The sequence below is a fragment of the Penicillium verhagenii genome (assembly GCF_028828195.1).
Source record: "Penicillium verhagenii strain IBT 33310 chromosome Unknown utg000010l_segment0_segment0, whole genome shotgun sequence".
NCBI lineage: Eukaryota > Fungi > Ascomycota > Eurotiomycetes > Eurotiales > Aspergillaceae > Penicillium > Penicillium verhagenii.
The window spans coordinates 177336-192319 of NW_026643174.1; the positions used below are offsets into that span (position 1 = coordinate 177336).

General features: G+C 34.4%; 1 protein-coding gene across 1 annotated transcript; it reads left to right on the forward strand.

Annotated features, from left to right (window-relative positions):
* Positions 1-4964: 4964 nt before the first annotated feature.
* Positions 4965-10373, forward strand: N7466_009958 (Retrotransposon polyprotein; the record flags this gene model as incomplete). The annotated part of the gene is made up of 5 exons (XM_057169347.1): positions 4965-7357; positions 7754-8700; positions 8740-9721; positions 9763-10194; positions 10244-10373. The coding sequence occupies 5 exons, from the start codon at positions 4965-4967 to the stop codon at positions 10371-10373; spliced, it is 4884 nt and encodes a 1627-aa protein (XP_057016738.1).
* Between the last annotated feature and the right edge of the window lie 4611 nt (positions 10374-14984).

Genomic DNA, 14984 nt, shown 5'->3' on the forward strand with positions numbered 1-14984 from the left:
AAGAAGATAATTAATAATAAGCTTCTTATAGAACTTTAGTATTTATAAACCTAGTTTAATTAATAAAATATTATCTAGGCTAATATCTTATATAAGCTATAAAATACTATTAATTATTAAACTATTATTATTATTATTATTATTATCCTACTAGATTAGTATTAATTAACAGATTATTATATTATATTATATAATAGTTTTAATATCTTACTTATTTTTAGCTAGATAGGGAAGATTAATATTAATAATATTATTCTTTTTAATAATATTAATAATAGTAGTAGTATTATATTATAGTATATTTTATATAAGGATCTCTAGATAATTATCTATAATATTAATACTAAGATTATTAACTATCTATATAATTATCCTAATAATATTATTTAATATATAAATTATAATATTAAAGATATATATAATATTACTAGACTAAAGATTCCTCTTATTAAGCTCTCTACTAGCTTTATTCTTTTTAGTAGTAATATCCTGTTATATTATAATAGTATAGCTAATATATAATAACTTATTAATCTTAATATTAAGTATCCTAATAAGTCTTAGTATACTATCTTTAGTCTTAAGGCTTATCTTAAACTACTAATATTTATTATAATAATATATAGTATACTCCTTAATTTTAAGCCCTCTTCTACTAATATTATTATATATCTCTAATTATAGAATATATATTATATTCTATATAATACTAAGATTATATATCTAGGATAGCTCTTACTAGCCTATAAGATTAAGGAACTATATATAAAAGAATATACTACTACTAAACTTATTCTTAAGTTTAATATTACTAATATTATTAATTTAGTAATTTAACTAGGCTTAGTATTAAAGAATAGGGATTATAATTATTAGTTCTTTAATAATAGTTAATATCTATAGTAGTACTTTTATTACTAAATATATAATTATATTATTTATAATTATAAAAGATAGGCCTAATATATATATTATATAAGATTATATAACTCTAAGTAATATACCTAAGCTTATAATTATATTATTATTAAGTATATTATATATATTTAATTTAATAAGATTACTACTAATCTAATAGTTATTAATTATTTTATATATAAATAAGAGTATATTTATTATACTAAAAAGCTTAAATTACTCTATATCTTATATATATAAGACCCTTTTATATATTATATATCCTTTATTACCCCTTCTCTTATTATATCTTCTTATACTCCTATAATAATACTCCTATCTTAAATAAATTATATTTATTTAGGAAGCCCTCTTAAATATTATTATATATTAATAGGAATTAAGATTATAATCTTAATCCTCTCTTCTTTTTATAGGAACTTAGTTTCTTATAAGAATTAAGTAATATAGATAATTATATTATTTTTTAATAATATTACTCTTAGAAATAATAATAATAATATTATAGACTCTAATCCTAATATTTATAAGATTTTTAATAACTTTATTATATCTACTTTTATTCCTCTTAATCTTATTAGTTTAGAGTTAATTAATATATAGATAAGAGGTTATAATAAATATATAAAAGAGGAATCTAAGGATAAACTTAGTTAGGATATATCTAAATTATAGAAGATATTTACTTAAAATATATTTTATATATAATAAATAAGTTATTAATAATCTTATAGATTAATTATTATAAATCTAATAATATAATAATAAAATATTTTTTTAGTAAGAAAGGAGTATAGAAGTATAATATCTTAATAATCTAAGACCTAGAGATATATTATTAAATAGAATCTAATATAAGGATCTATTTATAAATCTTAGGTAATTAATTCTATATATTTTTATAATTAATACCTATAATATTATATAAAAAAGTACTTAAAATATAGCTATATATTTATTTCTTTATTTTTAAGATTATTAATCTAAAGACTTAGTCTATTAAATATTATAATAAAGATATTAGTATATTAATATTTAATATAGATATAATAAATAAGTTATATATTTATAATATATATCTTTAAGAGAAGTTTAGTAATAATCTTATATTAATATAAGAAGTAAAAAAAGATTTAGCTATATTATATATAATATTAAATATATATCCTAAGGTTAATAATTAGTATATAATAATTAATAATTTTAATCTATATTATTTCTTATAGTTAATAAATATATAAATATAGAATATTAATAATAATATTAATAATCTTATTTATATAATAAGTAATTTTAGTCTTAATCTCTTAATAAAGTATAAGATAATAATATTTAAAAATCTTATATTTATATATAATATATAAAATATACTAGATTTAATATAGATTATAATCTTATTAATAGATTATATAATATATTATATTTTATACTAAGATTAATAATTTAGTATTAATTATATTCTTATATTTACTAAACTTAATATATAAGTCTCTTATATAGAGATTTATAAATAGTAAGATTAATAGATAATAGATTAAGAAGCTTAGTAAAAGATCTTTTAATCTTATATCTTATAATAGGATTTAAAGAATCTTAGCTAGATACTAGATATTATTATAAAGATTAATATTATAATAATATTAATAATAGATATAATATATATATTATTAAAGAATATAATATTAATATATATAATCTATCTAGGTTATTTATATCTTATTTACTTAATAATATTTATCTTAGTATAATAAGAAATATAATATATATATTAATATTAATAATATTTATATAATAAGAAAGATTATAAGATCTTCTATATATTATAATATAAGCTAAGATAAGAAAATAAGAAATAAGATTAATAAGTTTATTAAGATTAAATAAAAGAAATAATAATATTAATTAATAGTTTTTAGTATTTAGTAAAATAAATAAGAATATAAAAGATATCCTATTTCTTATTTATATTAATATTTAGGATTAATAATTATAAGTTTATAATTACTAAAAAAAAGATATATTATCTTAAAATAATACTTTTTTTATTATCTCTTAATACTAATCTAAATAATATTAATAGATTTATTTATTTAGATATAGTTCCTATATCTAATAAAATCTTTATAAATAAAATTAAAGCTATTATTTAATAATTAGTATTATATAATATACTAGATTCTCTAGGGATCTCTAATATTATATAGAAGTATATAATAAAAGTTCTTAGCTTTTTAGAAATTATTATAGCTCTTTTTAATATCTATTTAGTACTAAGATACTATCTATAAGCTTTTTATAATAACCTAATTATTATTATCTATAAACTAAAGAAGCTAGATTACTCTAATCTAAGTATATAATATCTAATCTTATTACTAGAGATATTAAGAAAGGCTTTTAAATCTATAATTATAATATAACTTATATATCTAATAAAAGAGTATAGCCTCTTACTAAATATATATATTAGGGACTATAATAACTATTCCTATAATTATACTATCTACTTATTACTAAAAGTAGTATATAATATATAGTAAAAGGATTAATAGATTATATTACTCTTAATACTAGATAGTAGTAGTATATTTAATTGCTTAAACGGAGCAAAGCAGAGTAAGAGCCTATTTTTCTTATAGTACTAGAACTTTTGGTAGGGGGGTAGGTAAAATCGATTTTGCTTATCAATCAGTTTATGGTATCAGGTGACCAAACTTTTGGTGGGGGGTAGGCAAAATCAGTTTTGCTTATCAATCAGTTTATGGTATCAGGTGACCTACTGATCAGTGATATGTGATTTTTTCAAATATGACCGCTGAGTCATCATGAGCATCATGTGACTGATCTGATCATGTGATCTGCTCTAGATAATGAGATAAAGCGGTTTTAGTAAATTGAGGCAACTGGTCAGTCTTGCACCTACTAGGGGGGGTCTTAGGGGGTCCCCCCCCTGTATGGAAAATTGTAATTCCTTCTATTTGAAGCCCCCGAACTGCATCATATGCTTAATTTACGCAATTCCTTCTATATTAAAGCCCCCGAACTGCATCATACGCTCAAATTATGCAATTCCTTCTATATTGAAGCCCCCGAATGTTACGGACCTACAGGGGTCGCGCTCCCGCGGGGCAACGAGACCCAACCGAATTGTCTGACGTACAGGTCACGTGGAAGGCATGGTTCCAGGAACCATGGCCATTCCGTTGTACCCAGACAATACAGAATAATGCAGGGTCGCGATGGAAAGACCATGACTTGGGAAAGCAACGCAAGAAAGGGCCCATCGCAGGAAAAACGGTATCGTAGGGATCGGGGATCCCCTAGGATAAAAGAATATCCTACGACAACACACGGGTCACGGTTTCGCGCGACAACAGCTATCACACGAACAGGAGTATCCTAGGACACACCACGATTAAGGGATTCCGCAGGACACCAGTTGTCCTAAGAATACCGGTATCCTACGATAGGTAGCAGCCACTGGTATCGTACGAACAGCAGGATCCTAGGAGCATCAGGATCCCACGGACGAGGATCACGTGACGACTCATCAGGCGATGAGACCCGCTCATCAACTGATGAGCCCGGAGAATATCAAGTGATGAGTCCCGGACTCATCAAGCGATAGGAAGGATTAGATATATAAGACAGTTATTACCCACATGTATTTAGTTCTTCACGATCAATCCATACATTGTTACTTGGAACCCAACAGTTCATTCACCTATCAGTTTCGTACAAGACAAACCCCTACTAGGAGAGGTATCCTTGGTCTCTAGTCCCTCGACTCAGCACCCAAGTATAGCTTGACTAGGCGACACCCTCTTGGACGCAGAACCCCCCGTTGAGTCTATTCTATAGACCCGAGCCCGTATAAGGCCTAACGTCAACTGGCAACGGTACGGTTGCGAATCGACGACTCAAGGATTGAGTGTCTACTTGGTAAGTAGAAGCCCTAACGAACGATACTCACTGTGACCACAGAGCGTTGCGTAACACATTGATCGTCCTGTCGTTGCGGAACATACGTGAAATCAGTAATCAGCATGGCGCCGAACGAAGCAGCCAACAACCAGGGAGGACAGCGGACTATAGCGTCCGTTGCACCACCTGCAACAGCAACGCCTACCAATGAGCAACTCATGGCGATGGTGAGCCAGCTCCAGGAGCAGCTTGTCACCCTGAACAACCGCTCAGCACCGGTAGTCAAACCACCAAAGCCTGCATTCTTTGAAGGAGCTCGAACTCAGCTTCGAAGCTTCCTGACTCAAATGGAAATGCAACTTCGTATTATTCGCTGCTCCGAGGAAGCAGACAAAGTTATTTATGCATCCACCTACTTGAGGGGACAGGCATTCAACTGGTTCGAACCCTACATCCGGGAGTTCAACGAGAAACCAATGAAAAAATGGAGCGATACGACGAAGGACATCTTCGGGTCTTACGACAAATTCAAGCAGAAACTCGAACAGACCTTCGGAGACATCGACGCGGTACGCACAGTAGAAAGAAAGCTCGATCGACTACGACAAACCGGCTCGGCCAGTAGCTACGCAGCAGAATTCCAACAAATCATCTCGCACCTGGATATGGATGACGACACTTATATTTGGCTATTCGAGCGCGGATTAAAGGAAGAAGTCAAAGACGAACTCATGCGAATTGACAGACCCGATGAACTAAGCAAACTCATCGAGGTAGCGGTCAAATTCGACAACCGACTCTACGAGAGAGCACAGCAACGGCGAGAGAGCAAACAGTGGAAAAGCAATTCCAGCCGACCGTACCATCCACGGTCAGGAGCCCGCCGACAGCAGCCTAGAGAGTCGTACAGCGACCCCTACGGACCACAACCTATGGAGCTCGATGCAGCAAGACTACCCGACGAAGAACAGAAGCGTCGGAAGGAACAGCGCCTGTGTTTCTCATGTGGGAAACCAGGATATATGTCACGGGATTGCCGAAGCAAGAGCAATCGCCCACAACAGATTAGAGCTACCCAAGACCGAGGAGCCTATGACATCACCGGCCTTAAAAACAAAGGGAAGGCTCAACAACTCCGCGCGACGCAGGAAATAGCGGAAAGATACGATAGCGACGAATTCGCGGAAATCGAGTGGACCGACGACGTGTGTGGAAACACGGCCGCGGAAGAACCACAACCCGAGACCCAAGGCCGCGCAGGACGTACGTCTATGGACGCACGGGCGCTGGCAGCCGCAAGTCAACAGACGGACCAACCAGGACCCACAGCGACAGACGGAGCTACAGTGCCCCGAAGCAACGCTTTCAAAGCTTGGAAGGCCGCACAGACGCCTACAGAATCTCCCAAGATCAACAACAATACCGCGACGAACAGCGAAGAGAGAGTTAGACAACTCTACTGGGAACTACGAGAGATCTCGAGCCAAGCAAAAGTCAAACAGGATGAGCTTGAGCGCCGGCTTCAGAAACAGCCGAGACCAGTTAACACGGAAGGATCATGCCCGTGCAGAGACGAGCTATGCGCTTGTATGGGGTTTAAAAAACACCCACAACATCGATATGCGACAACCAACCATTGCTACGAGAAGGATTGCGAAGAGCACAATTGGAAACGGGCAGCATTAGCCTACGCTGAGCCAGTACCGAAATGGAAGAAACTACCAAACTGGAAACCAGCTTTTCAGCAACTTGCAGCAACCAAGTGGGGAGCACACCTCAAAATCGAAGCAAACATTCTCTTACAACCAGCTAAAGTGCTGATTGATTCAGGAGCATGTGGAAACTTCATGGACCCACGCTGCGCACATCGACTACAGGTGCAGCTACACCAGAAAACAAGAGCAACACCAATCACAGGGCTCAATGGAGAAAGCCTGGGACCAGGAATGACCCACGAATCTGGGCCATTACCTATGATCATCGGAAACCATTTGGAGTCGATAGAGTTCGACATCACCAATCTAGGAGGATACGATGTAGTGCTAGGAATGCCGTGGCTCGAACGCCACAACCCAGCAATCCATTGGGGCACCCGACAGATCGATTTTGTCAACTGTGAATGCAAGACGGCGAACCGACAATGGAGCGGTCGACCATTACCAAATCAAGGCACCGGATCGGGAGCGGGAGCCTATGAAAGACCACAGGACGAGAAGCCTGATGTGATCTTTCGACCCGAGGGCGGGGTCCACAAGACCAATGACGCGAGCATCATCAGGGAGTTAGAGCAACGACCAGACATGAGCGATGATGAACTCAAAGAATATGTCATGGTACACCACGAGAAGTCCCTTTGCGCGACAAAGGAAGGAACACCGGAGCTGCCTCAAGAATACCAGGAGTTCCAAGACGTGTTCACGGCACCACCAATCGGCCAGCTACCAGAGCATGGACCACACGACCATCAGATTCCGATTCAGAAGGGAAAGGAACCAAAACACATGCCAATTTACCAGTTATCGGAGAAAGAGTCTTAGGTACTGAGGGAATATATCGACGAGAACCTCGCGAAAGGTTACATTCGGCACTCCACATCACCAGCAGGATACCCGATCCTGTTCGTACCAAAGAAGGGCAACGAACTGCGCCTTTGCGTGGATTATAGGCAATTGAACGAGATTACCATCAAAGACCGACACCCGTTACCATTGATCCAAGAGATTTAAGATCGAATTCATGGAGCAAAGTGGTTTACCAAATTTGATATCACCAATGTGTATAATCGCTTGCGTATCAAAGATGGAGACGAGTGGAAAACGGCATTTAGAACAAAGTTCGGATATTACGAATACATGGTTATGCTATTCGGATTGACTAATGTACTAGTATCCTTCTAACGATTTATCTTTAGTGTTTTGGAAGAATACCTTGACACGTTCGTTGTCGTATACTTGGATGATATCCTGGTCTTCTCCAAAACGGAAGAAGAACATACAGGATATGTACGGAAAGTACTAGAAAAGCTTAGAGAAGCTAAAGTGACTCTCAAGCTCAAGAAGTGTGAATTCTACGTGCAAGAAACCGGGTTTCTTGGGTACATCATCAGCAATAACAGTTTCAGCATGGAGGAGGAAAAGATCAGAAGTATCTTGGAATGGCCTCAACTTAAAACTGTTAAAGAGGTACAACAATTCTTGGGACTGTGTAACTATTACCGAAGAAGCATAGACGGCTTCGGTAAGATTGTAGCAGGACTTAACTGGTTAACGAAGAAAGATCAAGTTTGGGAATGGGACGAAGCAGCAGACAAATCATTCAAGGGACTAAAAGAGTTGTTCCAAGCAAGACCAATCATTCATGCCTTCGATCCAGAACTACCCGTCACAGTCAAAACAGATGCGTCAGATTACGCAATTGGGGCACGACTCACACAAGAAATCATTACCAACGGGATTGGAGGATCTAAACCAATCGCCTTTTGGTCACGAAAGATGATACCAGCAGAACTCAATTACGATGTTCATGACAAAGAACTGCTAGCCATAGTGTCAGCATTCAAAGTATGGAGACCGTATCTAGAAGGAGCAAAACACCAGGTGTTGGTCAAATCGGACCACATGAACCTGACATTCTTCACCACAACAAAAACGCTCACACGACGACAAGCACGCTGGGCCGAGACACTTTCACAATACGATTACAGGATCGAACATTGCGAAGGAAGAACGAACAGCCAAGCGGATGCATTGAGCAGGAGACCTGACTACCAGATTGGAGTCAAGGACACAGTACCAGCAATACTGAAGGCAGACGAAAAAGGAAATCTCGTCTACAATCATCAGACACTCGCAGCGACGAGTGAGTTAGAAAACACTACGTGGCTCGAACGAATCTGAGAGGCCACCGGAGATGACCAGCGTCTACAGGATATGGTCAACGAAGGGAACAATGGAAAGGCAATCCTGGACGAAGGAATCCTACTCGTCCATGGATTAGTATATGTTCCACAGAGAATGCAAGAAGAGATCATTCAGCAGCATCACGACGCACCAAGCAGAGGACACCTAGGGGTGGAAAAAACAGTCGAGCTGATCACAAGGAACTTTTATGTACCCAATGTACACCGAAAAGTCAGGAACTACATTCAGCAATGCGACACCTGTCAACGGGACAAGCCCTCACGACACCAACCCTACGGAGGAATGCAAAACCTGGAAGTACCAACGAAACCATGGGAATGGATCACGATGGACTTTATCACCAAACTACCAATTTCAGACGGACACGACATGATCATGGTTATTGTCGATAGGCTAACCAAATACGCCTACATGATTCCGACAACAGAAACCATTGATGCGCAACAAATGGCGAACATCCTAATTAGGAATGTCTTCGCAAACCATGGATCGCCAAGAAAGATCACGTCCGACCGAGATAAGTTGTTCACGTCAAACATGTGGCGTTCATTTGCGGACCAGATCGGAATAGAGCACAGACTCTCAACCGCCTACCACCCACAAACCAACGGCCAAACCGAGCGAACAAACCAGACACTGGAACAATACCTGAGGCACTACGTAAATTACCAGCAAGATGACTGGGCAGGATTGTTGCCAATCGCACAATTCGCGTACAACAACGCAATGCACGCAACAACCAAGGAATCACCATTCTTCGCGAATTATGGGTATAATCCCGCAATTATCGGAGAACCAATCGGTGATCATGCTGTGGCAGAATCATCACGAATTCTGGCTGCAAACATCAAGCAATTACACGGTCAGATGGCACGAGATATCGACTTCTTCAATCTACGGATGAAAAGTCACTACGACAAAAGCCACAAAGAAGGGCCTACGCTTGAAAAGGGGAGAGAGTATACCTCCTACGAAGAAACATCAAAACCAAACGACCTAGCGAGAAACTCGACCACCGAAAATTGGGACCTTTCACGATCGAAGAAAGGACGGGACCAGTTAACTACCGATTACGGCTGCCAGAAAGCATGAAACGAATGCACCCAGTTTTTCACATTTCGCTACTAGAAAAAGCACCAGAGAACACGCCAATCGCTACCAATGTTGAAATCGAGGACGCCAGCGAACAAGAATACGAAGTGGAAGAAATCCTGGCAGACCGATGGAAAAACAGTCAGCAACAACTCCTGGTGAAATGGCAAGGGTACCCTACCGAAGAAAACACATGGGAACCAATCAAGAATTTGAGGGGCTGCCACCGGCTGGTTCAACAATATTACCAGAAGGCGAAGAGGACCCCCGAGGGACGGCAGCAAAGAAAGAATCGAAATCGACGCCGCTCCAGTCCGCAGACGCAATCATCTGCGTCAGAGTAGGATCCTCTGACGTGGCCGCAAGAAGTTGAGCATCCTCAACACCAGCAAGACCAGAATGCTCTCCAACGGCCGGAGCAGTCTTAGCTTTACGTTCATTTTCGGAACGATCGGCATCGACACGTTCCTTCTCGAGCCGATCCAGTTCATCCTTTTCACGACGCTCGAGTTCTTCTAACTCAGCGATATCTTTGAAATCACGGGCAATGAAGTCACCGGTGTATTTCTTGAGTAACACTTCCTGACGCTCGAGGCGCATCACGGCGGCCATAGCGTCCTGGCTGGCCTGAAGAGCAGCCCGACGCTTATCAGCAATCTCCCCTTGAATTTTGACCAAACGACGCCATTCGGCATCAGAATAGGTAGGACGGGACATGGTGCACTTCACACCACCGCCGCCTTTCACACAACCACTGCAACGATCTGAACAGTCAGACCGAACACACACTCGCTTGAGACGAACACAACGATCGCAAGGGACGACGGATTGATAACCCTCGTCTATAATGCGTTGGGACAAAGCGTTCTTACGGATAGAAGCCTTGGAAGACATAGTCAGAAAAACATGAGAAAAACAGAAACGGCCGACACTCACCTACGGGGGGATGGGCGGTTATAAGAAAATCTTTGAGGGCAAAGATCCAGGAAAGGAGGGGGTAATGTTACGGACCTACAGGGGTCGCGCTCCCGCGGGGCAACGAGACCCAACCGAATTGTCTGACGTACAGGTCACGTGGAAGGCATAGTTCCAGGAACCATGGCCATTCCGTTGTACCCAGACAATACAGAATAATGCAGGGTCGCGATGGAAAGACCATAACTTGGGAAAGCAACGCAAGAAAGGGCCCATCGCAGGAAAAACGGTATCGTAGGGATCGGGGATCCCTAGGATAAAAGAATATCCTACGACAACACACGGGTCACGGTTTCGCGCGACAACAGCTATCACACGAACAGGAGTATCCTAGGACACACCACGATTAAGGGATTCCGCAGGACACCAGTTGTCCTAAGAATACCGGTATCCTACAATAGGTAGCAGCCACTAGTATCGTACGAACAGCAGGATCCTAGGAGCATCAGGATCCCACGGACGAGGATCACGTGACGACTCATCAGGCGATGAGACCCGCTCATCAACTGATGAGCCCGGAGAATATCAAGTGATGAGTCCCGGACTCATCAAGCGATAGGAAGGATTAGATATATAAGACAGTTATTACCCACATGTATTTAGTTCTTCACGATCAATCCATACATTGTTACTTGGAACCCAACAGTTCATTCACCTATCAGTTTCGTACAAGACAAACCCCTACTAGGAGAGGTATCCTTGGTCTCTAGTCCCTCGACTCAGCACCCAAGTATAGCTTGACTAGGCGACACCCTCTTGGACGCAGAACCCCCCGTTGAGTCTATTCTATAGACCCGAGCCCGTATAAGGCCTAACGTCAACTGGCAACGGTACGGTTGCGAATCGACGACTCAAGGATTGAGTGTCTACTTGGTAAGTAGAAGCCCTAACGAACGATACTCACTGTGACCACAGAGCGTTGCGTAACACCGAACTGCATCATATGCTTGATTTATGCAATTCCTTCTATATTCAAGCCCTCGAACTGTATTCTATGCTTAAATCCCGTATCTGCACTCACAAGGGGGGGTCTGGGGGGGACCCCCCCCCCAGTATGTATGGAAGATTGTAATTCCTTCTATTTGAAGCCCCCGAACTGCATCATACGCTTGATTTATGCAATTCCTTCTATATTGAAGCCCTCGAACTGCATCATACGCTTAAATTATGCAATTCCTTCTATATTGAATCCTTAAACTCTAGCATAATACCCCTGCCATAGGCAGGGACTTGGGGGTCTGGGGGGAACCCCTAGGAAAAGAAGTTTATATATATATATAGATTGATCGCTCCGTTCAAGCGGTTATCGGCAGGTTTATTCTAAAAAATAAACTAAGCTAACACCTGGTAATATCTATTATATATAGTTACTTTATAACCTATAGAAATACTATATTCTAGAGATTATTATTAGATTACTAATTAGTCTCTTTATAAATTATACTATTACTCTAAGAGGGCTATTATCTAAATAAGGCTATTACTATTAGTATTCCCTAAGGATCCTTATTATCTCTAATCCTCTACTTATTCTATAATACTAATCTTATTAATAATATCTATATTATTATACTAGGGTATATCCTTATAATAAGATATATTAATAATATCTATATCTTAGTATAAGGATATTATATATAGATAAACTATATAGATCTTATATAACTCTATAAAATAGTAGAAGAATAGGCCCTATAATATACTTCTAAGTTCTTACCTACTAAATATAGCCTTATCTACTTCTAGAAGAAGGGTACTAATATACTTTATCCTACTAACCTCTAAGTAGGCTAAGAGCTTACTCTTCTAGACTTAGTAATAATCTATAATACTAAGATTAAGCTAATAGCCTTATTATATTATTTAGATATAATCTTAAATAAGAATCTTACTACTAAAGATTACTTATTATACTACTATAAGTATATAATAATTCTTATTATTATACTTTACTTAATTATTAGTATAATATAGAGTATTATTATTCTCTATCTATAATATATATAGATAATAATCTTATTCCTATAAATCTTATTTAGTTATTTAACTTAGTATATATATAATATATATTAGGCTAAAAATATTAAGAATAAGATTAACTATATACTTAAGTCTATATAATATTAGATATTATATTATATTATTAGTATATTCTATATTATATCTTAATTAGTATTATAGATTCTATTATATATACTATTAATAATTATTATAATCTAATATCTTACTAAACTTATATACTTATATATATATATATATCCTCTTAAAGATATATTTTATAAATATACTCCTATTAATAAGAAAATACTTATAAGATATTACTAAGATTATTATAATTATAATTATAATTTAGAACTTATTATAAAGGCTCTTATAATATTATTTTAATACTTAGAAGGCTATTTTTATATATATAGAATTTATATATATAATCTTAAACTTATTAAATTATTTACTATCTTATTATAATAAAAGCCTCTAATTATATATATTATTCTTAATTAAGAGATTATAATTACTAAATATAATAAGATCTTATATATTTAATATTATCTAAATATTATAATTATATATACTAATAGAAATAAGCTTAGTAATAAGGATAGTATTAATATTATTATAATAATATTAATAAGGAATATTTTGGTAATTCTTAATATTATAGATTTAATCTATATTATTAAATTATATAAGATTAAGCTAATCTTAGGCTTATTTAATTATAAAATTATATTTTATTAGATTCTTAGATATTATAAAAATAAGGCTTATATAATAATAATCTTTATAAATAGCTAGGTTATTATCTAGGCCTTTATTTAGTCTTATTATAGCTTTAGTTAATATATATTATATATAATTATTAAGCTATTAGATTAAGTCTATAAGCTCTAGAAGATTTAAATCTATTAGCTTTTAGGATATAAAAATATTATTAATAATAAATATATTAATATATTTACTAAAAAGATTATAGAATCTATAAATAATATTATTTATATATTATTTCTTCTTATTATTATATATATAATTATATATAAATAAGTATTTAAGGAATAGATTTAAGAATAATAATCTTCTAATTATAAAGATTATATTTAAGATTTATTCCCTATATTTACTAAAATAATATTCTTATTTTATAAGTCTTTATATTATCTAATAAATATAATATTAATTTAGATATAAATAAGAAAGTTAATCTTATTAATCTATTTAGTAATTATTATTATTTAGTAAGATAAGATTATTATTAAAATACTTAATTAAGAAGCCCTAAACTAGAATCTCTTAGATTATTATTATTATAAATATAATAAGATAAATATATAATATATCTTATTTATATATCTTAATTTTACTAAGCTTAGGATTAAGATTCTTAGCTTAAATTAAGATCCTAAAAATTAGATATAATAATTAATAATACTAAAATTAGTCCCTAAAATAGTATCTTTTATATTTAGAATATATCTTTTAAGCTAGTTTTATTATCTTCTAGAAATATTTTATAATATAATTAATAAAATAACTATTAATATAGCTTAATTATATTCTCTCTTAGAGTATCTATAGATCTTAAGATATTATTATTTATCTATCCTCTTATACTAGCTTTAATTATATAAGGAATATTATAATTTATTAAGGATAAAAGATTATATATAATTAAGTACTATAAAGAATATCCTTAATATTATAGATTTATTATTTTAGTTAGTTAATTAAGCCTATTTTTATTAATATTAATAATATATAAGTTAATAAGATTATCTAAAATAAGTTAATAAGCTAGTAAGTAAATTAAATATATTAAAAGAATATAAGTAAAAGAGAGAGATTATTAGGTATAAAAAAAAGGATATTTAGAGGTTTTAGTATTTAGTTTATTTAGTATAGCCTTAATAAGCCCTATTTATATTATTTACTTCTTTTATCCTATTTATTTACTCTACCTACTAATCCCTAATATTATATAATAATATAATCTATCTTATAATATAGTATTCTAGCTATCTTATAATATCCTATTAGTAAATTAGGCTAAAAGCCTAATAGATCTATAAATAAATAAAAAAAGAATTTATATTAAAAAGATTAATATTAAAAAAAAATTAAATAATTAATTTTAGTTTATTATCTAAGATTTTAAGA